Source organism: Microtus pennsylvanicus, chromosome 19 (genome assembly GCF_037038515.1).
Source record: "Microtus pennsylvanicus isolate mMicPen1 chromosome 19, mMicPen1.hap1, whole genome shotgun sequence".
Lineage (NCBI taxonomy): Eukaryota > Metazoa > Chordata > Mammalia > Rodentia > Cricetidae > Microtus > Microtus pennsylvanicus.
Genome location: NC_134597.1, coordinates 17,206,136 through 17,228,859, shown reverse-complemented (window position 1 = coordinate 17,228,859; position 22,724 = coordinate 17,206,136). Strand labels below are relative to the sequence as shown.

The 22,724-nt window shown below is 37.1% G+C and overlaps 1 protein-coding gene across 4 annotated transcripts in view; it reads right to left on the bottom strand.

The window, feature by feature from the left end:
- Positions 1-22,724, bottom strand: part of Ptprz1 (protein tyrosine phosphatase receptor type Z1) — a 171,788-nt gene that overhangs the window by 42,926 nt on the left and 106,138 nt on the right. For 2 of the 4 annotated variants that reach the window (XM_075953832.1, XM_075953831.1), the window contains exons 9-13: positions 22,110-22,294; positions 21,009-21,135; positions 13,305-13,351; positions 5,923-9,475; positions 1,310-1,454 (exon numbers count right to left, since the gene is read on the bottom strand). In XM_075953832.1, coding sequence (XP_075809947.1) covers positions 1,310-1,454; positions 5,923-9,475; positions 13,305-13,351; positions 21,009-21,135; positions 22,110-22,294 — 4,057 coding nt within the window. The remainder of the gene's footprint in view (positions 1-1,309; positions 1,455-5,922; positions 9,476-13,304; positions 13,352-21,008; positions 21,136-22,109; positions 22,295-22,724) is intronic. The other 2 variants (XM_075953833.1, XM_075953834.1) reach the window with 1 other exon arrangement.

The following is a 22,724-nucleotide window of genomic DNA, read 5'->3' as shown; positions in this document are numbered from 1 at the left end:
TAGACAGAAATTCTCCTATCATCAGCATCATCAAGTTCTTATTTTCCAAGAAATGGTTTTACTGACGTGTTGTGTCTTTAATAAATTCATGAATTAGCTGTCTGCTCTGCTTGGTACAAGAGAGGAGCTTATTAACAGGTAACTACCCTGGTCCTGGAAAAGTTTTGAAGGATCAGCGAAGAGTATGAGGGCATATTTCAAATTCAAAGCCAATTATAAAAAGTTTTAAATGCCTTTCCTTCTTTTTTATAGCACAGAAAATAATGTTTAATATAGATAGATCACATGCTTAAAATGGGCATATTAAATTCCTGTGCGTTTAATGAACATTTGAATTAATAAATAATTCATTTTAGACAGTAGGATACAGGGAAAATGGTAACAAAAGCAGTTGGGTGCTAGATCTTCACAAAAGTGTCTTTAAATGACTAGGTGGTTATTAATGGTATATACACAATGAAAGAAAGGATCAAATATATTTTAATATATCTTTTTGGCTTTGTTAATTCTTCCCAAACTTAGTCTGAATGATAAAGAGGAAACTTCTCGACCAATATGACACTAATGAATTCTTGAGATCCGGAACTCAATTAGTATCTTAAGTTAGACAACATTAAAACATGGCCCCTCTCTGTCTCCAAGTGCAAACTCCTAATATTTGGTGAATTTGCAAAAAAAAAGAAATGAAAAACCCAGTTAACAGCATGTTCTCTTTTAAAGCAAGCAAAACAATCATAGTCAAAGGATAACATGTACTAGAAAGAAATTGTCTTCAATATCATCTTTGACATATTAAACCGAAGTGGCAAGGGTCCTTCCACTATTCTTTATAGCCATTTATCATATTTTTATATTTTTGTTGCTCAGTTTTGCTTTTGTGTATAGGCTATCATCTTCCATTACCGTACACAGTGATATACATCATAGAAAAACCCATAAAATATTTATTCATATAAAATTGTTTTCCCTAAGTAATAACTCTTGTATTTATAACAGTTGATAAAAAGCTGATTATCAGTGGTAAATGCTATGATGATGTCAGAATGTTAACTTGGTTAATATAAAAGTACAGCTGTCGAGACACCTTAATAGACATCAACTAAGGTCATGGTTCTACCATTTGCCTTTAATTCTTTAAGCACAGAAAACGTCAACCTTTAGATTTATAAGTTTACCTTCTTCACAGGTGAATACATTAATAACAGCTTTAATGTAAAGGGAATTCTGAATAGATTTGGAGATCTTTCAGATTAAATATAGGCAGAAATCTGAGCTCTAATAACGCAAATTTCCAAAACACTCAACTTACCTCCAGTAGATGAGAATACCAACGAGAACCACTAGACAGATAAAAGTCAGTGCTGACACAATCACAAGGGGGATAACGGCCTTCTTCTCAGATTCCAACCCCTCAGCTAGACCAATACGAGACTCATGGCTACTATTACTGGCCTCTGTAGTCGGAGAAAATTGAGAGAGTTGAGATTTAAGATGGAAGAGTCATGGTATTTTCTAGCTGGTTAAGTACAGCCTGAATTGTTTCTACTTACCTTTACAGCTCTGACTCTATGATGCAAAGGTTGTTTAGACATCAGTTTAGGTAAACTTAAGCTTAAACATTAAGGTAAGATATTAGAGCTATTAAAAAATATATAAATCATCAGAGTTAGGGTGGTTATAGCAGGACCTGGAACCAACACTGGTTGGAAAAAAAATTGCTCAATGTATAACTGAAATATGAATATAAGAAAATTACTGTTAAAGGTTAGGGAATCACAGTGTTACTAAATCACTGTATGTGACCTTAATGTTCTAGAACTAATTCTATGTATGTATCAACCTTGTATTTTGGTAAACAATTAAGAAAAATAGATAATTACTTTTCAACCAAGCAAACATTCTATTTTAAACATAGGTTGATTTTGTGTTATTTTCAAAAGTCCTTTAAATATGTTTCATTATTTGAGAATTTCATGCATCCATATCATGGGTTTTGATCAGGTTTGTTTTCAAATTTTTTGTCTGCTGTTTTTCTATCAAAAACCATAAATTCTCTATTTAATGTGAACTTAAAAAAACATGTATTTAAGAAATTGTTTTCAAATACACTTGTGGACTGAAAACATCTGAAGACAGAACTTGAGTTAATATAAAAATTGGTGAGCCACTACTTTCATGTCCAATCAGGTACTCTATGGTACAATATCTTTGAAAAAAAAATCACTGTAACTAAGTTCTAAGTTACTTTTTATAGATTGTCAAAATAAGTAAGTAAATAAATAAATAAGCAAATAAAAGAACTCCAGAACTGTGGATGTTGGTAAAGAGCTTCGATTCTCTGGTTTGAAGGGTATTCAGTGGAAAGCCAAGACAATTATTCGTGAGCGCTGTTTCAACTCTACCTGACCCCGGTTGCTGTCATGAACAGGTGCTGAGAACACTAACTTGAAGTTCCCATCAAAGTCTTCATACTTCCAGCATATGATACAATTCGTGGTGCATACCAAATGTTTCACTGGCCACAAATATGAAGAGTTAATTTCAAATATGTGATACCCTTTAAACTTTGGGAAGATCAAAGCTCCTTTAAATGCACATATGATACCACTACGTGTCTAACTGTGGAGAACTGAGTTAGCACAACAGCTTCCTGTGTAACCAGATTTGGTTTAGCACAACAGCTTCCTGCGTAACTAGCGTTGAGAACGTAGGCTTAAGAACTTGGATCCATTCCTATGGAAAAATGTACCAAAGAAAACAAATGATACCCATATTTTCCAGGATCTGATAACCATTTAGATTAACTATCCTTGTTGGAAAAAAAAAGTGAAATTCAAAGACGTACCTAAAAATTTATAAAACCATATAAATAAATGATAAAATATCATAGACCAGCCTATTTGTATTGTGGTTAATATTCCTGTAAGAAAGCCAAAGTTTTGAATATTTAAATTAGGTCATCCATATGCGCTGGCCATTATGTTCTCTGTGGAGATTCATGTAGACACATAAGTAATCTGATGATCAATATACTTAAATGTCCTTATAACTTTTAAAATGACATTTTGCCTCTTCCATGGCTATCTTTACACGTTTTTTATTATAAATATTACCTGAATGGAAAGAGATTGTGGGGAATAAAAGAAATGACCTTTTTGTAACCTTTGGTATCCAGTGATTCCAAAGGGTGGCTATATTCTCATTCATACTATCATCTCTAAATTGTAACCCCTAGAATAAAAGCAACAACATCACCTGCAATGTTTTAAGAATGTAAAGTTGGGGTCCCCCTGAAACCCTACTAGATTGTTTGGATAGAGTGCATGTTCAAGTTTAAGAACAAAAAGTGCAAGTTAATGAAGCTTACATAAATTCTATGACCACATAGATTCACTGTAATATATACTACAAACACAACATATACATACATATACATATATGTGTGTGAACATATATGTGTATATAGCCAATTATATAGCTTAAGCATATATACATACACACATGAAATATGTCAGGTCTTATGTGTGATGTATATGAAAATTATGTATCTTGAAAATATGTAATACAAATGCAATTACATTTATATGCTTGCATTATAAACACACACTATCTACCATCTATCCATCTATCTATCTATCTATCTATCTATCTATCTATCTATCTATCTATCTATCTATCTATCTATCTATGTTCTCCATAAACATCCGTGTTAAGTTCTTGGGGAGATCTGATCTTTAAGTCTGTAATTGAGAATTAGAATAATTTTATATTTACATATTATTGAAACCTAAGCATTTTGTACAGGATGGCATACCTTATGAAAATACAGACAGTCGGCTAGCAGCTTTGTGTGTTACTGAGAGTAACAATTAGTTGTCTTATTTTCATTTATTTGAGACTAAAATATGTGTTTTGATAGAACTTATTAGATAGGTTACTTAACAGTAATTCAGTTAAACAATAAACAATAAGATTGACATTTTAAAGGGCTGAGAATAAAACAATATAACTTTGGTGTGAAAATTTAAGCATAATATATATTTTATTGTTCTCTTTCATATAAGCATTTTCTAAGAGAGACACTAATAATACATTTTCAGGGTTAGTTTTGTAGTGACTCTTTACGTGACCTAGATCAAGTATCTTTTAGTCCATGTTTGCACACAACACACACATACACAGACCCTATTTATATTAAGAAATATTATGTAAATTTTTCTACATCTTAAGTACCATAAATGCTAAGTTTCAGACTAGGGAATATTCAATAATTGGATATGAAAAACTCTCCATTAGTTTTACAGATACAGTTTTAAAAATGCCAGTTTCCCCCAGTCTTATTTGATCTTAACTCCTCATTAATAATATTTCATGATGATGGATGTTATATTCATATTGCTTTGTCTTTGTTTTTTGGGGAGCTTATTCTTAACAGCTAAATAAATCTTATTAGTGTGCCCAAGAGAAATGGTTTCCTTCACTAATTCTAGATGTAGTGCTTTATTATATATGTGTTTAAGTGGCCTTTCCATAAGAGTATAATCTTGCAAGGAAGAAAAATAGATTGACTCAGGATCTTTGCCTTTAAAATAAATCTAGAGATGTAAAAAGAAAAACAAGCTCTATAATTGAGGATGATAACAATTTGCCTATAGCTAACAATACTACTGATTACAATGACCCATGGACTCATCACTCCCTCTCACACGTCAGTTCATACACTGAGGCTGAAAGCCCTGTTAAACGGACATCGAGTCAGAATACGGGAGAAAGGAACTTCCCTATGTAAATATATAAATTCTTATTTGCTTCCATACTAAAGAATAAACAACTCATTTGAATGATGAAAATAACTAAAAGAAAACATATTTTAATGACATTGGTTCTATACTCTGAATTTTGAACATTAAATTCTGTGCAATTACTACCCAATATTACATTAGATTATCTTTTGACCTGCTAAGGTTTAAATGCTTTTACTGAAAATTAAAAAAAAAAATACCTTATCAATTAATCAAAGCAAATTATATTTTTTATCATGAAGTCTGTGGAATTACCTAGTTATTCATATGCGTAATGAAATTAAACTTGAGTTTTGTTACCATTGACATTTAAAGCACACATCTGTATGGTATATTGCAATCTGCTCCAAGAAACATCTGGCTAACAAACCAATTTGCATAAAATATATTAACAATGAAATGCATCTCTACAGAAAATGCTCCAGGTTTTTTTTTACATCTTGTCACACAATATCTATATGTACTATGCATATTCATGTCTATTATTTAAGTAGGAATGACAAATATTTTAACAAACACAAAGTAGAATGTATTTCACTGGTTTATACTGCCCTCTTTAGGCGACAGAAAGAAACTCAAAGAAAGATACTTTTATAACAATATGTCTATAAAGATCTTGCTTAACTATTAAACCTTGTGATTATTTTTAAAAGCTCTCCCAGCTACGGAGGACATTTGAAGTGTCTCCTTGCTTCCCATTGGTGCACAGGTGCTTATAGCATATTACTGAGATTCTTAAATCCAAAAGGATTAGTTTACAAGTTATTTTAAGATACAAATGTGAACATGTAAATTGTCTAAACACAGCACACTGCATTGTAATGTACCAATGGTGTATTATGAACACATAATTGATTCTACACACAATTGAAACCTGTAGGATAAGAATTAGTAACAAAACATAAAAATTGTATTGTTGAAGATAATTAAATCAAGGGCCAAAATATGTTGAATATTCATATAAGTATAATGATGTCCTTAGGAGCTTTAAATTGATTTGTCGAGTGTTTTGATTAAAAGTGAAGATCTGATGGCGATCTTTTCTTCCATGATTCTTCTATTTTACTTTCATAGCAAGAAAATTAGCACATCTCGACCTATCTCTCTGCTCATAACTAACCTGCCTCTGAACTGTTGGATACTTCTGAGTGCCCACTATTAACAGATGGTGTGGAGGACCGTGGAGATCCAGGAGCTATGCCTGTGTCGTCTGTTTCCAGGACACCATCAGCATCCTTTTCGTTAACATCTGGAAAACTGAAATCTGCGGGAGCCTCGTTATCACTGAGGCTATCTGAGGTGCCTTGCCCTGACCCACTCTCTTCATCGCTTGTCAAAACTCTCCAGGCTTTAGATTCTGGGGTGAGAGGAAGGACAGCACCTCCCATTGGAATGTTACTGTCCTCTTTCCCCTCATTGTTCTTCTGGGGGAGCATACTTGTTGGTGGTGATTTATCAGGACTTTTGTCCACACTAGTTACACCTGCACCTCCATTTTCTTCTTCAGGAGTCTCCAATAGCAAATGGGAAATTGGGCCACTCTGATCCACAGGACTATTTTCCTGGATGTCTGTGTCGTTCATTACCCTTTCTTGTGATTCTCTATAGGGTGAGCATGACATACACTTATTTATGGGAAAGCGATCACTATCTATGTCATCATAATCACCATCATAGTCATCGCCATCTTCACCTCCCACTAAATCAGCATCCGAGCTGGCACTAGGAGTCAGTTTAGAAGTGGATTTAGAAGGAAGATGCAACTTGGCTGTGGCCACAGTGACATCTCTGCTGGGGGAAGCAGTTGAAATGGAAATGGACCCACTTCCTAATGGAACAGAATGGTCAGTAGACACAAGGACATCAGAAACAAGCGTTGGTAGGCCAGCAAGTACCTTATCAGTACTAGAAGTTTCAGTGAGCATGGAAACTTCCTCAGAATACACAAGCCTGTTTAGAAGTGTATTTTGTGGCCCATCAATCGAAATAACAGGAGTAGCAAATGCACGCCCCTCCTGCGGAGGAAAGGCCTGGCTACTGTCCGGATGTGCAGTATGGAACAGCTCATAGTTACTGTACAAAGACGACAGCACTTGCTGGGGACTTGCGCTCTTACGCAAACCTTGTTCAGAGTATTTCTCACGTGTGTAGGGAACTGTTAAACCTCGAAGTGAAGTGGAGTGCGTATTAGAAGGTGACACATCAAGGACGGGCGCAGAGGCAAAGTGCAGCGTGCTTCCGCTCCAAGCAGACTCTGATGCCATGGGATGCCCCATGGAAGAGCTGCTTTGTTCAACCTTGGCGGTTTCAGCCAACGCTGGAGCACTAGGCACAGATGGAAGAGCAGTTTTAAGCAACGTGTCAACATCAGAAGCCTGAAAGGGAGGTTGCAGCAACGCTTCAGTATTAAAAGGAGACGCGGCCTCAGAGAGCGAGGGCTGTGTTGAAGGATGTAATACTTCACTGGGAGCAGGGTCAGAGAAGGCTGGCTCTGTGTCTGCGCTAAGCGTGGGTTTAAGCCAAGTATCACCAAGTGCTTGAGATGCAGTGTGTGCAGGGTGAACTGGGAAGTGATTTTCTGGAACGTGACTAATCTCCTGATCAAAAACCTTAGTGAGGGGATAAGCAAGAGACTCTGGCAGCATGCCATTTATGCTAGAAGTAGGAACGGAGGTTTCTTGGAAAGCTGTATCCCACTTATCTACAACAGCAGACATCTTTGGCATGCCTGTGCTTTCAGAATGGTACCCCATCTCACGGACAGAAGACACTTTCAGTTCAGTCTCATTCCCAGACATCACTTCACTTCTAGACAGCGGCTTAACATCATCACCAAACACAGATGTCGTGTATGTAAATTCAGCTACAGAAACAGGTGAAGAAATGTTAAGAGCTCTCAGCCCCTCTGTGTCAGGTAAAAGCAATTCACTATCGGAGGATGCTCCAGACCACTCCTCATCACCAGAGAAGGCAGTAGGAGACTGCAGTAGTGATGCAGTTGGAGTAACAAGTGAGGACCCAGGCATTAGGGTATGGCTAGGACTGATACGTAAGGGCCCCTGATCGGCTACACCGACAGACTCATACGTGGGTATTTCAGAACTGGAAGAAACAGTGAGCTCGTGGCGGGAGCCCTCAAAGGCATGGGAAGCTTCAGGCCCTGAAGAATAAGCATGCATAAAGACATCGCTGCTGGGTGACTCGATTTGAGAAACCATAGATGCTTTATAAAGGACAGCGGATGCACTACCAAATTCCAGCGTCTCTGAAGCAGCAGCGTGAGCCGTGGCCTGATGCGACACCACAGCAGAGTACTGACCAAGGCTGGGCTCTAGCAACACATCACCCCCAGCCACCAGCAGAGAAGCATGCAAAGACAGCGTGTCCCTCTCAGCAGCTGAAGGAACTTGTGGAAGGGTGTGAGAAACCGTATGCAGGTGGTGAAACAGTTCACTACTGAAGGAAGCAGAGGAAAATGGGGGCAAAGATGCACCGCCATAGGAAGACAGGGTGGATTCAAACGACACACCAACACTGGGAAATACAGGCGTAGCATGCAAGGCCGAATCACTACTCGAAGCAGCGGGGGTAGTGTTGAGGGTCTGATTGTCAAGCAACAAAGGGGTGACTAGAGGAAAGACTTCACTACTGTAGGAAGGTTGAAGAGGTGTCTCACCATTGTATACGGGTTGAGTTGTCTGTGAGTGGAGTACGTTGAGAGTAGGAGCCAAATCAAGTGGTCTGGAGGACGGCGTGAAAGCATGCGGTGTGACTTCGGTTGGGAGGTAGGCAAAGGTAGAATAATGTGGCATTTCCGTATCTGTGACTGAAGGGCCCTGTGACACCGTGGCACCCGGAGAAAACGACTCCGTTGTCTCCCCAGATTCATCAACACGTAGGTCTGTGGAGTTAACCTGGAGGAAGCTCCCTCTGCCAGATCCAGTCTCAGGCTGAGTGGTTAGATCTGTGGAACCAGGAAACCACACGCTCCCGTCAGGAGAGGGACCCTTCAGTGACTCTTCTGAGCCTGACGCCGCTGAATCCTCTGAAGCACTTCTTGTAGATCCTGGCTTTAGAACGTTGTAGGTGATTGCATCAGGCATTTCTGAAGAAGATATATATCCATGGGATATATTATCTGAGAAAAAAGGGACAGGAGAGGTGGCAGGGCTGGAGCCTGAAGAATCGTCTCCCCTATCAAGCCTGAAATCGGTCAATAAGTTTTCTTCCTCGCCGATGTCAGTGGACAACTCTTGGTACTCTGTTATGGAAACCATGTTTAGAGATTCTGCAGTCCCAGACAAGTTCATCTGTGGGAAGACAAAGAGAGTTTTAGATCCATCATTTAAGGGGGCTGAAGTACTTTCCACACCTTGCCGTGGCAGCTTAGTTCCAGTCTGAGAAGGCAAAGACATGTCTTCTTCTGTATCTGATTCAGCAACTTGTTGGGAAGTTGAATTCAGAGATGTGTGGAGAACATCACTCTTTGCAGAGAATTCACTTCCTCTTGTCGGAGATCTGTTAGTCTTTGCTTCGTTATATTTAGTCCCTATGTGATTGTAGTGAGTTGTGGTAGTAACCTGGGGTTCCTTTTTCCTTATTTGATTTGTGGCACTGTCTCTACTGGGATTTAAGCCAGTGTTTTCTTCATTATCTTTTCCATATTCTTCCTCCTGTGAAAGGAGAACAAATTTTAAAGGAGCATTAAGACATTAGAGAAGAAAGTTAAATATCTTACACATTACACTATGATTCTACACTTGTAGGACCTTGGTGACTTCTGATCCTCACAGGACACCATTCTCCTATTCTATTCTATTCTATTCTATTCTATTCTATTCTATTCTATTCTATTCTATTCTATTCTATTCTATTCTATTCTATTCTATTCTATTCTATTCTATCCTATCCTTCTATTTATCTTTTGGATTTATTTTACACACATTTATTGTATTCCGTTTATTTTATATTCACTAGGGAAAGCAATTAAACTAAATGAAGCCACTTTAGTTACGACTGCCTTCATTTTAATGCTGCATAATAAGGGAACAAAATAATACTGCAAAAAAATATTTGCTTTATAATCTGACCCAGTTTTGCTGAGCACCAGTGTTCAGCTTAGTGGGATCGAAGTTCTGCCCTCCACCTCAATATTAAACGTCCAAGAATCTGCCTAGCTCTCTGATGTCACTACAGACTACGGCCAATACTAAGCACTGATCAAGCCTTCCACTTCCTGTTCTTTTTCTCATTCTTAGTGGATGATCTTCTTGTTCATTTTCCAAGGAAAACAAGGAGAAAAAAATCACATATGTTCCCAACACTGAAAACACCGCTCAGTGCAGTCACCCCTACCTGTACTGTTCTACTGTCTCTACGTAATTGCTAGGCTTTCCGCCAAAGGCTCACTCCTACATCTGTGTAGGAGCGGACTTTCTATTGTCTCTTTACAAACTGAACACAGTTGAGTTTTCTTCATTTTCTCAAATCCTCAGATTATTCTAACCAGTTTAAGTGAATTTAGGTTTCTTCTGTTGAAAAAGGAGATAAAAGAAAATCTCAAATTTAACCTCAATTATCATTTTACTTTTCTTTCCCCTTCTGAACCGAATCTCCCAAAAGATAAATCATGTATTGCTATACATGGCCTAATAATTTCTATGGGCCCCACACTAATATTCATCTTTGCTTATGTTCTCCACTAATCTACTTTACCATACCCTACCATTAACCATGAGGATTTCCAAAGCAATTTAATGGAGCCTGGTGGGACTCACCTATTTTTTCCCAAAGCATATTTTGGGGGAAAAGCTTTACACCCATCATGTACATATACTTCATGTGATTTCTTTTCTAGCAGATTTAAAATTTTATGACTTTCAAATAAAATATCTCTTAGAATCTGAGGGAAATGATCGACCATTCTCCAAGCTTTGCTACGTTCTGTAGATTCTGTGAGGTTATAACATCTGTGCCACCATTTCGAGAATATATTTTTCATGCTCTAATATATATATATATATATATATATGATTGCAAATATTTTAATCAACACTCTTCTTGTAAGTTCTCATAGAATTGTAATTTCTATTCTTGCTTCTGTGTTACCATACCTGTTTTCTCAACTTTTCCCTTCTGAATCTGAAGCTTTAAAGCTCTGATCATGCAGAGGTGTCTTTTCCACAGTGATGCTTTTCCACCTGGAGAGGATCTACTTCTCATTTTGATACTCAGGACTTAAAAACTATCATGGATACAACCCACACCCTTCTCAGCCTCTCTCGTTCACTCAGGCATGGAACGGAAGAGTAGAAGGTATTGGGAAATAAACAATAAACAGTGCGTAAGGTGAGTGGTATTTTCAACCCACCTCAAAGTCATACTGCAGGAAAACACACTATTAAATGTAGCTGTTCGGGCCTGACCATATACATTGATAGTTAATTTCTATAAGCTGAAATATACTGATTTGTAAAGTTAAGTTGGCTAATCATGGTACCTGGACCTAATGCTTAAAGTCCCATGTATGTGGTGGTAGCCGACTCCTTTCCCATAGCAATGCAAACTGTGTTGTTTTTTACATTATAAAATGGATTGCTGCTTCTTTGGATGCTATTGCCATGGGAAATCCCACAAATACTGAATATCCTTTGTTTTTCTGACAGAACACAAACCTTCCTGACAAGAAAATGATGATTTTTTTAAAAGTTTTACTGAGTCTACTCACATATATTTCTCTGTGAACTATGTATTCTCCCCTTTTAATTCCTGATTCCCACAATTCTCCACTCTGCTGTGCTAGGAAGTAGGAAGAAGGAGAGTGAGAATATTGTCCAGGAACTTCGTAGTTTATGTTTCCATGACAGGATGGCCCTGTCTTTCCACAGGGGTCCCAGCATCTGCTGGAAGACAGTCTCTACATCTTTTCCTTGACTTTCAGGTGTAGGTATATAGCAGTCTCTGATAGCTGTAGCTCCAAGTGTACAAACCTACCTCTTGACATCCATTGACATTCTCAAACACACCTTTGAATCGTTTTTTTTTTTAATCAATCTCACTGAATACACTTGTCTGTGATATCTGTTTCTTGTTGGAATCTGAATAGATACGCTGGGTTATTTTCCCTTTTCCTGTAGAGGAACCTTTAACTATAGTTAAAGATAGACTGTGGAGGTGTAGTTCGCAAACACTGCAGCTTACTTCTCTAATGAGAAGATCTGCTTCTTTGTAGTACATGTAGCTGGTGAGCCTTAAATAACACGCTACATATGAAATATGTATTATATTCAGTCTCCTTTAGGATCTCAAACCTTACACTGCTAGAATTTATAGCCTCGTCACACAACTAAATGCTATAATAAGCAAAACACAGTAGTTTTGTATAGAAACTTGCTAGTAATTAACATTGGAAGATTTCAAACAACTTCATATGCATCTCCCGAGGCCTCTGTAGTGTCAATACTAATTACTAGTAAAAAAAAAATAGGGAATTGTAATCATGGCTACTATAATGAAAAATAATTGTATACTACATTTCATACAAAATGGAACACAAATAATATTTGCTAAATTACTAGAACAAGGGCTTGTTTCAGTTTATCAGATAAAAAGAGTTAACTTGGCAGCATAGCAAAAAAAGTATTTTTCATTCTTTTGACTTGATTTTGTTAATTTTATCCATTATTTGTATATATGTGAAAATGAATATGTAGTCACACACAAAAAGCTAACCCTAGATGAATTTCGTGAATTCTTGTTATAAAGTAGAATAAGTATTTGGGTAAGACAATCCATTGTAAGAAAGGTTAATGATAGATATATAAATCATTGAGGCAATTATTTCTGTAAAATGATAGCCTGATTTCAATTCATTACTAGGTAATGGTAATAATTATAATTTTCTCTGTTCCTACACAATTTGTACATATGCACATGTTTATATCATTTTGAGTGCTTGGTTTGAAAATATAGTTTCAGTTATGATGAACAATACATTTGTGGTTAGGTTGAAATATACATTTATGCAACAATTGTTTTCTCTCATGTCAAAAAGTAAGATAAATTTAAATTTGGTGATATTCTCAAATGTTTATTTATTCAGAGGACATTGTGCTGGAAACATACTTTTTATATGAATAGCTCAAATACAAAAAATATTCTATTTATAACCTGGTTCATATTTATTATTAGTTTGCCATTGGTTATTTATAAACTGTAGCAATTTTAAAAACTATAAAAACATTACTAGAAAAAATAGGTAGCTACAAAGATCCAATCTAGCTGAAACCTATAGCTAAAATTATTTGTAAAACGGATTAGTTTTTCATTATAATCATTTTTGGGTGTTAAACTAATCAAAGTATCTTCCAGGTTTTTCAAAAATTACATATACTGAGCAACTATTCTAACAGTGAATCATACAACAGTATCTAAAATCCAAGAATTAATTCTAGATAGGTTTATAAACTTTTAAAAAATTGAATGTAAAAATGGCTATAATACCTTGATGATTTCTTCAGATCCAATTAGCTCAGGAAATAGATCAAGCTCTACAAAATTAAAAACAATATTATTAACAGTGTTCAATTAACTCTTGCAACCTTATAAGCTTATCTTTGAGTAGATAGAGAGTTTTTAAAAAAGTGAAAAATCACTAGGTTTGAAAATATCTCAAAATAAAAATGCCACATTTTAGTTTTCAACACTAGTTATCAACCCATAACATAGCACTAAAAACTGGCATATGACATTGATTTCTATCTTCTCCTCAAATTGTCTTCCCCAAGCCCAGCCCAACTCCCACCAAGGCTGAGAAGGAGAAAGAGGACACGGCAGTGCTAAAACTGATGTAAAAACAAGCCACCAGGGCATCTTTGGAGCCGCCAGGAGGAGAACTGAGGGGTGACAGAGACTCTGGCAGGATTCTTTCCCGAAGTTCTTTTGATTAAGAGCACTTGTACTTATTAAATGCAGGCTCCTGCACCAGGTAAGAGCGAGAACGTTTTATCAGCAAGCTTCAGCATGGGCTGGCACCACGGAGAAGTGGGCAGAAAGATTCCTTTGTATGTTCTCCAGGGAAACTCAGCTAATACCATTTACGCTATTGTAGAGAATCAGTAAGTGATTCATTCAAGTCTGCTTTTTATTTTCCCAAACAATTAGAATCAACACAGTTTTACTGTTGCTAAAAAAAGACCTATTAGCAAGTGCTAGAATAGGCTAAGAGTCCGGTGATGTAGCTCAGTGGTTGAGTGCTTGCCTGGGAAAGATTAAAACCTGGTTCTTGGTGTACAGAAAGGAATCTAGCACACAAACCAATAACTGGGAGTTGATAGCTATTTCTCAGTCTTCAGCCAAGTGTTGGGTTTATTATGATAAAGATAAACACAGCAGCAGAGAGAGTTTGGGGCATTGTTTCAATGATGTCCTGATATTATCCAGGCTGTTATGAAACTTTACTCCATTGGCAGTTTGTGCTCCACCTTGATGTTGCTTGTGCTCCAGGTTTAAGTCTTTATACAGTAAAGGCATATTTTTGAACAATTCCATGGCATAGCTGAATTGATATTTAATATTCATCATATTTTGATTTTTTCTTCAGTATCGACTGTCACAAGTTCATTTTTATCATCAGAAACTTGCTAGGTATTAATAGGGGTAAAAGCAAAACCATAGTTGGGTACATGAACTCTATTTACAAGAGAAATCACATGATGTCTATAAATGTACTCAATTCCTATAATTTAAAGTTAATACTCTTAAAAGCTTAGCTGTTACAGAGTTACTTACCCTTACTAATTTTCTGTACTATCAAAGTGAAAATTCCCAGGATTACATTAAATTCTCCTCAATTATTTTTCCTTATGAATATCGACTACAAAAGAGTTTGGAAATTTTTTATATGGACCAATTGTTCTGTTCTTGTTCCTATGTAATCATTTCCTCACATCTAGTTTTCATGTTCTTTGCTCATAACGGTTCCGAGTTATAGTAATATCTATTCTCTCAAACACCTGAGTCCGTGTAACCGTCAAAAAAACCAACATGTGGGACATAACCGACACACGATGCACTGCGGCTAGACTTGCTTTTCTGAAAGCTGCGGCAGGAGTGGAAAGGTCCAGGCGGAGAGCATCTCCAAATGCTGTCCATGGGACACTGTCTGCGGCTTCCCAGGAGCCGCGCCTTTTCATCTGCTTTCAACCATTTTAATTATAATAAAAGCAAATCATAATGCAATATTTCTTAATGATGATTATATTCTACTATATATTTTTCACCTTTATGAAAAAACTCAACAGTTTTGTGCTTTTTTTCAACAGGTATCAGGACATGTTTTAGATTTGTAAGACTGTTTAACTTCATCTGACTACATATTTTTAATGAAAAAAAACCCCCTAATTTTCTTATTTATTTAACAGGGTTGGGGGTGAAGGTTGACTTCCTTTCATTTCAGTAGTCTCAGTATATATTGAGTTTGATATATTTTATCTTTCATTAATCAGCATTACTTAACTATATGGATCATGGCTCCCCCCAAATGAAATGTGTATACTTATCCATCTAACCATGTCACCCCAGAGTATGAGTCACTGCTATTGGACTTGAGTTCACTGCTCACTACAGTACGAACAAGCCTTTTCTGGGCCTCCTTAGGTTCTGAGCAGCCTGTGTGGCTCTCTCTGTCCCATCGAACCCTAAGGAGCAGGTCCCCATCTTCACAATGCTAAACACAAACTCTCTTTGAAAGATCTTCACTCTAGTTTCCAACTGGACTCAGACCATTTGAATAGAAAATCTGGGGTTTCATAAGTAGGGCAATTTTAGGAACCGTTGGTGTTTCCCTGCAAGATCCTGAAGCCATACTTCTGAGTGTGAAGGTTCAAGACCAGCACCCAAGGTAGAGCTGGACAGCAATGGGTCTCACATTGGTCTCCCCGTGATGGCTCCTCAAAAATGATAAATGTTATTCTAGTAATGACTTGGGTATTACTGATCAAAAAGTTACAAATTATACTGCTTTATAGAATATCCTCACTTCAGTTAAATAGGCTGCAAGTGACCCAAGGGAAATCTGATAACAAATGTCTGTGGCTATCTTCTTCCTTCCTTCCTTCCTTCCTTCCTTCCTTCCTTCCTTCCTTCCTTCCTTCCTTCCTTCCTTCCTTCCTTCCTTCCTTCCTTTCTCCCTCCCTCCCTCCCTCCCTCCCTCCCTCCCTCCCTCCCTCCCTCCTCCCTTCCTTTCTCTCTCTTTCTCTCCCTCTCTTTCCCTTTCTTTCTTTTCTTTTTAAAGTGAATACTTAAAATTCACATTTGTGTAACAGCTGATCAAACACGGGTGACAAACTCAGAGGCACAGATAATGCTAGATGTATTTAAAAGTAATACATTAGTAGACATTAGAACCTTAATATTTCATAATACAAGGACGCAACACTGATAATGTTTGACAGCAAAGTTATTTAATTGTTTTAAGGTAAGCCAAGTTTCACAGTGCCGGATGTAAAAATAATGTAAACTCCAATCGCTTCAGACTGTAATTTAAAACGGAAGTGAATCAAAGCCTTAGTAGCATGGCATGATGCATGGGGAGTCATGACAGCTCCAGCGATGTAACAATGATGCCAGAGACCAATCACAAAGCACACGGTGAGTAGATAGTAAAACGTGTGGATGTGTTTCGCCATGTGTTTAAATTTAACATATATAGTTACCAAAATCCTAAAATCTTTATGTGTAAGTGTCTTTTATATCGCATAATCTTTATGTCAGAGAAGAGAATTAAACATGCTTATGATAGTTACAATGAAATGAATATATTTATCAATTATTCATTTAGGAATAATTTACATTTGTAAATATAATTTCCTAAAATATATATTAAAATATTTCTTTTCCACACTAAGAAGGAAATCTTGAGACTTCTAAATTATTTTCTTAACCTGAATTTATGCATGTATTTTAAAATCGTGCTTGAAATAATAATTAATGGATGTTAGTTTATGCTAATATTGTTGTATATAGTGACCAGTAAAATTAGGATGCACAAGCAATAAAGTTGTAAACCAATCAATTTAAATGCAGAATTTAATCAAATGAGGAAGTTAAACAATATAGAAGACTGAATTTTCCTGATATTGACTTAATACTGGAGATCTAAGAAAACATGAGGGCAATCATAAATTCCCTTATTCATTTCCCGTTTGAACAAGATCAATAAGCTATACAGCATGTAGAAAACAGCTTATTTTAAATAATAGCAGATTAATTCAACCGTCTGTATCATAACATCACTCAGGTAAAGGAGTTGCATGGCAAACAGCATAGAAAGGCACTGATCAGAGCTACAAAATGCTCGCCAGGCTAAGACATTCCAATATCAGCCACAAAAATAACAAAATCCACCAAGTAGAAAGGTGGCATCACCGTCCGGAGTGTGCCGTGTGTACCATAGAATCAATATTGAAGCTGGTGAGAATTGTAAGTAAGCAAATAAAGAAGCAGCCTTTAAAATCAAGTGAGAAGGTTTAAGAGAATTAATATTTTCTAAATAATTAATAAGAATCCTCCAAGTTTGAAATAAACTGATTCTTGACAGAGACTTTTCGATGGGTGTAGTTAGGGGACAATCTACCCACTACGTTCATTATCTTGTGTTCTTACGTTTATCCAGTCAAATATCACTCTAGACTAAAGCACCATTACTGTACAAAGTGTTTTCTGGGTCTAAGACATCCGTGGCGATTACATGGTAGGTCCAACCTAGCGTCTCGTCATAGAAATGTTCAACAGTGCCCCGATCCTTTGAATAAATAGAAATTAAGTCATAATCTTTATTATTTTGTACAAATGAGAAAATACTAGAACAATTAGCAACGTGTCAAGATAGACTCACTCTAAAAACAAAGCACCCAGAGATAAATCATACAGAAGATGTCCATTTGATCGTTCTCATATGCAACAAGCATCTCAAGATAAAAAATAAACAAAAAATTTCAAAAAGTTGGAAAATCTGGCATAGTAAGCAGTGTAGGACAGGTTATATTAAGCAGCTCGTTTCTCATAAATGCCTTGGAATCTGCTTTATGTACAGAGATGGGAGTGCTATACATAACTAAAACAAGATAATTAAGTGAATATACTCAATATATTTCATACTAAATGCATCAATTATATAATACATTTTGGCCTATTTATATGTGCCTGGCTAACCTGGACAATGTCACTTTAATGTGGGAAACTTTAGAGAAAGTTGTTGTTCCCTGGAATATCATGACACAGAATATAACTGTGGTCAGTTCCTGCATGTCTCACCTTTAAATAAAATTTAGCATTGGCTTTCCATTTAAAAACAAACCAATTTTCCAACCCACAGAGACAGCTGACCTGGGCTCCTGGGAGCTCATGGTCTCTGAACCAACAGCTAGGGAACCTGTATGAAACTAGCCTAGGCCCTCTGCACAGCTGTGTAGCTTGGTCTGTTTCTGGGGCTCCTAGCAGTGGGATTAGGGCCAATCCTTGGTGCTTGAGCTGACTTTTAGGAAACTATTCCCAATGCTGGTTTGCATAGCTCAGCCTTGATGCAGGGGAGAAGCTTGGTCCTGCATCAGCTTGATGATCATGCTTTGCTGATGCCCATGGGAGGCCTGCCCCTATCTGAACAGAGATGGAGGAGAAGTGGACAATGAGGGAGCAGAGAGGAGGTGGGGTGTAGGGGGTGGGGAGGGAGGGAATGGGAGGAGAGAGGGAAGGGCAACTGAGGCCCCCGTGGTCAGGATATAAAATAAATGAAAAAATTAATAAAAGAAAAAACAACAACCCAATTTTTAAAACAAAACTAAATAAAGGTAGTAGGGAAAATGGTTAGATAGTGGCCATGAGGTGTAACATTTAAAAACAAGCAGATTCCATGAGCAAGTCATGAACTATCAATGAGCAAGGGCTTTGTATTATTTGGTTGACAAGGGAAAGCATTATGATATTTAACAGTCACAAATTCCTTAAAGTTAAATGTCAGCTAGTGATGAAACATGCTTGTTACATGGGCTGACATTGGCTTAAACTGCTATAGCCTGTAGACAATTAAAGCCAGGCATTTTCTTCTCTGTACATAAAACATGGTTATGCTACAACTATTCATTGACATGAAAAACTTGAAAAGACTGTAATGACTAGAGTCATGTGAGGGTTGGCTAAGGAATATTCCCATTTATGTATGTAGATATGCATTTATGTGAATATGCATATTGTGGAGTACACCCATACATATGTGTACACACACACTTCAATTCCAGTAATGAAAACTACTTTTAGTGATAAAAGGAAACCTAGGTAAATCTGAAATTGTTAAACTATGCCTATGTCTTGAATTGTCTATTGCATATGTTCAAGATCAAAAGAATTTTTCTTAATGTTTAGAAAGGATGCATGCAGAGAAACACAATTAGAAACACTTTTGTTTCTGCAAAATAAGATTGGTGCATTAAGGAAGCAAAAAACATGCCCCAATCAAATTATAAAAAAGTGGAAAAAGAAAAAAAAAGTGGAAAAACATTTAAAGTATATTTCGAGATGCTTCATGTAGATATTTCAAAATACCTGGCATAATTCTAGGGTAGAATATACTTACTACATGCTTTGGGGGCTGAAAAGGAAATAAATATAAATGAAACCAAGTCTTTAGTAAGTCTAAAATAAGTATCAATATTCACTTGTCAATTTCCATTCGATGATTTTTACAAACTGAATAGATCTTGTTTTTCTTGTTGTATGAGTATACAATATTGGCATTAATAATAAAAGTACAGATCACCTTTTATTAGAAAAAATGATTTGTTTTTCTGCCCTCTAACAGAAAAGGAAATTTTCTGCGTTTGAAAGGATATAAAGTCAGTTCTATACTTATGTTTTTGAGAACACTCCACACTGATTTCCATACTGGCTGTATTAGTTTTCATTCCCAACATTAGTGGATAAGAGCTCTGGGGTGGTGGGAAAAAAGTTGGCCCCCTTAGGGAGTGGTCCTATTAGGAGGTATGGCCTTGTTGGAGGAAGAGAGTCACTGTGGGAGTTGCATCTGAGATCTCCTTTTGCTCAAGCTATGCTGAGTGTGACACACAGTTGCTTCGATTGCTTATGGATTAAGATATAGAACTCTCAGCTCCTTCTCCAGCACCTTATCTGCCTCTCTGCTGCCATGAAGATAATGGATTAAACCTCAGAAACTATAAGCCAGCCCCAATTAAATTTTTTCTTTTATAAGAGATGTTGTGGTCATGGTGTCTCTTCACAGAAATAGAAACCCTAAGACAAGTTCTGAAAAGGTCTTTCCCTACATTCTCATTAGTATTGATTGTCTCTCTCTCTCTCTCTCTCTCTTTTTTTTGTCTTAAAAAGAACCATTTTGTCTAGGGTGAGATAAAAATCTCAATGTGGCTTTAATTTGCATATCTATGATGGCTAAAAATGTTAAACATTTACTAAAATAGTTATTGGCCATTTGCATTTCTTTCATTTCTCCTCCTTTCCTTTCTCCCTCCCTCCCTTCTGTCCTTTCCTTGGAGAGCCATTTCTTTAGGTCACTGTCCTATGCAACACGTTTGTATTTACTGTGGTACTATTCGTGACAGCAACAAATGGGACCAGCCTAGATGTCCATCAGCAGATGAATGAATGCCCTTATCACACAATAGAACTGAAGTCAATCATTACAGAAAAAAAAAAAAATCACGGCATTGTTGTAGAAATTGGTGACGCTGTAAAGTACCACGCTGAGCTAAGTAACAATCAGACCCTGAAAGACAAATACTATATTTTATCATTTACATGGAATTCTAGATTTTGACTTTCATATATGTGAAGAGGTAGGTGGGCACAAGTCATCAAGCTAGAAAGGAGTCCATGAGAGCGAAAATAGAGGTCTTAACTGTGTGGGGAAAATAAAATAAACATAGCATGAAAGCGGAAGGGTGGTTTCTGGGGGTAGGAATGGGATCAGCGGGAGGGGAGCAGAGGGGAGGTGTGGGAAGACCAAAATAAGTATGTATGTATGAAAAGGCTATAATGAAACTCATTGCTTTGAACGCTAATAAAAATGAAACTTTATAAAAACACACAACAAAGCCAGAAGAAAGCACATGTGTCCCCTATCATCAAAACAGCCTCATTTGCTCAGGAAACAGAGGGGCAACTTAGGAAAGCACTCACCAGTGTCTTCAGTAGGCATGTCAACTATCAGCTGGTCACTGTACTTCCCATATAAGCCATTAGTGCATATAGCCACTATTTGGAGAACGTAACTCATATTAGGTAGTAAGTTATTGAGAATAGCACCCTAGGAGAAAGACATTAGAAATTATACAAAACATTCTCTTTAGACATTATTAACAGAGACAAAGGGACAACTCTTTATCCTGACAATGTGTGTCTGCATGAAAATGCATGTGTGTATGCGCATTTTCGTCTCACAAAGTGGTGTTATCTTCTTTATAAATTGTGAGAGGAACTATTTGCTCACCAAATCCTCATCTTCTCCTATACCTTTCTCTCTACATCCCAAATGAGTGTAAAAGTAGTTAAAACCTATCTGTTGTTCGATATGCTATCAAACGTACTAATAATGGCAGGTTTATTTAAGTAGGGTCTCAGGACATGTCGTCTTGCTGCCTGGATGTACATCCCAGAGACTTTTCTGGTGCAGTGACGACTTCCCGTACTTGCATCCAGATGAGGGATTATCAACTCACCACCATTGGGCCAACCCTTCCTATCAAACCACACAAGGAATCTGAGCTGTACTTTCTCTCATTCATGTAATTCATGGGATGGCTCAGTGGATCTTTTATGTTATTCTATCCTCAAAATTCTGACATAGTTACCACTTGATAATTGCCACTAGAAATCTAAAGCAAAGCAAAGAACTTTTAAGTCCCCTACCTTGTTTTTCCTGTGATTAAGTAGAGAATACATAACATTACAAGGTGAGATTCTCAGGTCAGTTGTGAGATTTTAATTGAAATATTTATCTATTCCTTACATCATCTTATTTATAAGGGAGGAGTACACTAATAATGTTCTGTGCTTACGTTTTCCACATGTAGCCACCTCTTATAATGTTGCTGACAGGGTCACGATCTTGTATTTAATTCTAACTACTGACATAATTTACTATGCCTTTTATTCCCTGGGGACACCTTCACTCAACATCTACAGTGACCACAGGCAAAAATACATAGTCATTTGCAAATTCTTACCTTGGAAGCCAAACTATAATGTTATCAGACAGAAAGTAATTCATCTTATAGTTACCAGGTCCTGATAGCCATCTGTTAAAAACTCATGCTTGGTTTGGTCGTTGCCCTCCAGCGGCTGGTACAGAACAGCAAACTTCTCGATCATGGTGTCATAAACAACTCGAGGTCTTTCCCACGTGACCAGAAGGCTGGTGTAGTTTTCAGGGTCAGCCTGCACATTTTCTGGTTCTGAGCTGCACACTTCAGGAGAAAAAAAAGGAAGTCCTTGGCACAACCATTGACTTCTGGAATTTGTATTAAATAAAACATACTTGGGAATTTTTTTTATTGTATCTTAGTTTAATAGGAAGTAAAATATTATTTCTTGCTCCGATTTTTGCACCTAAAATTGGATTTGGTAGGTTCTTTTTAGAAGAAAAGAGGGCTACTCTGGCTGGCAGCTCCGCAGGGTGGAAGTCCTGCTGTAGGCTCTTTGACCATGATCCATCTTGACGGGAGCGTGTGTAATCTCACTGTCGGTAAAGGTCCCTTCCTCTGCCCTTAAACACTGCCAGCATTCAGTCACAGGGGTTCCCTCCACAAACCCAACCTGGAACCAAATTCCTGCTTAAAATCACTATGTTTAGATTAGTTTCTGAAGCATAAGAACTATAGCTCCTTTCTCCTTTTT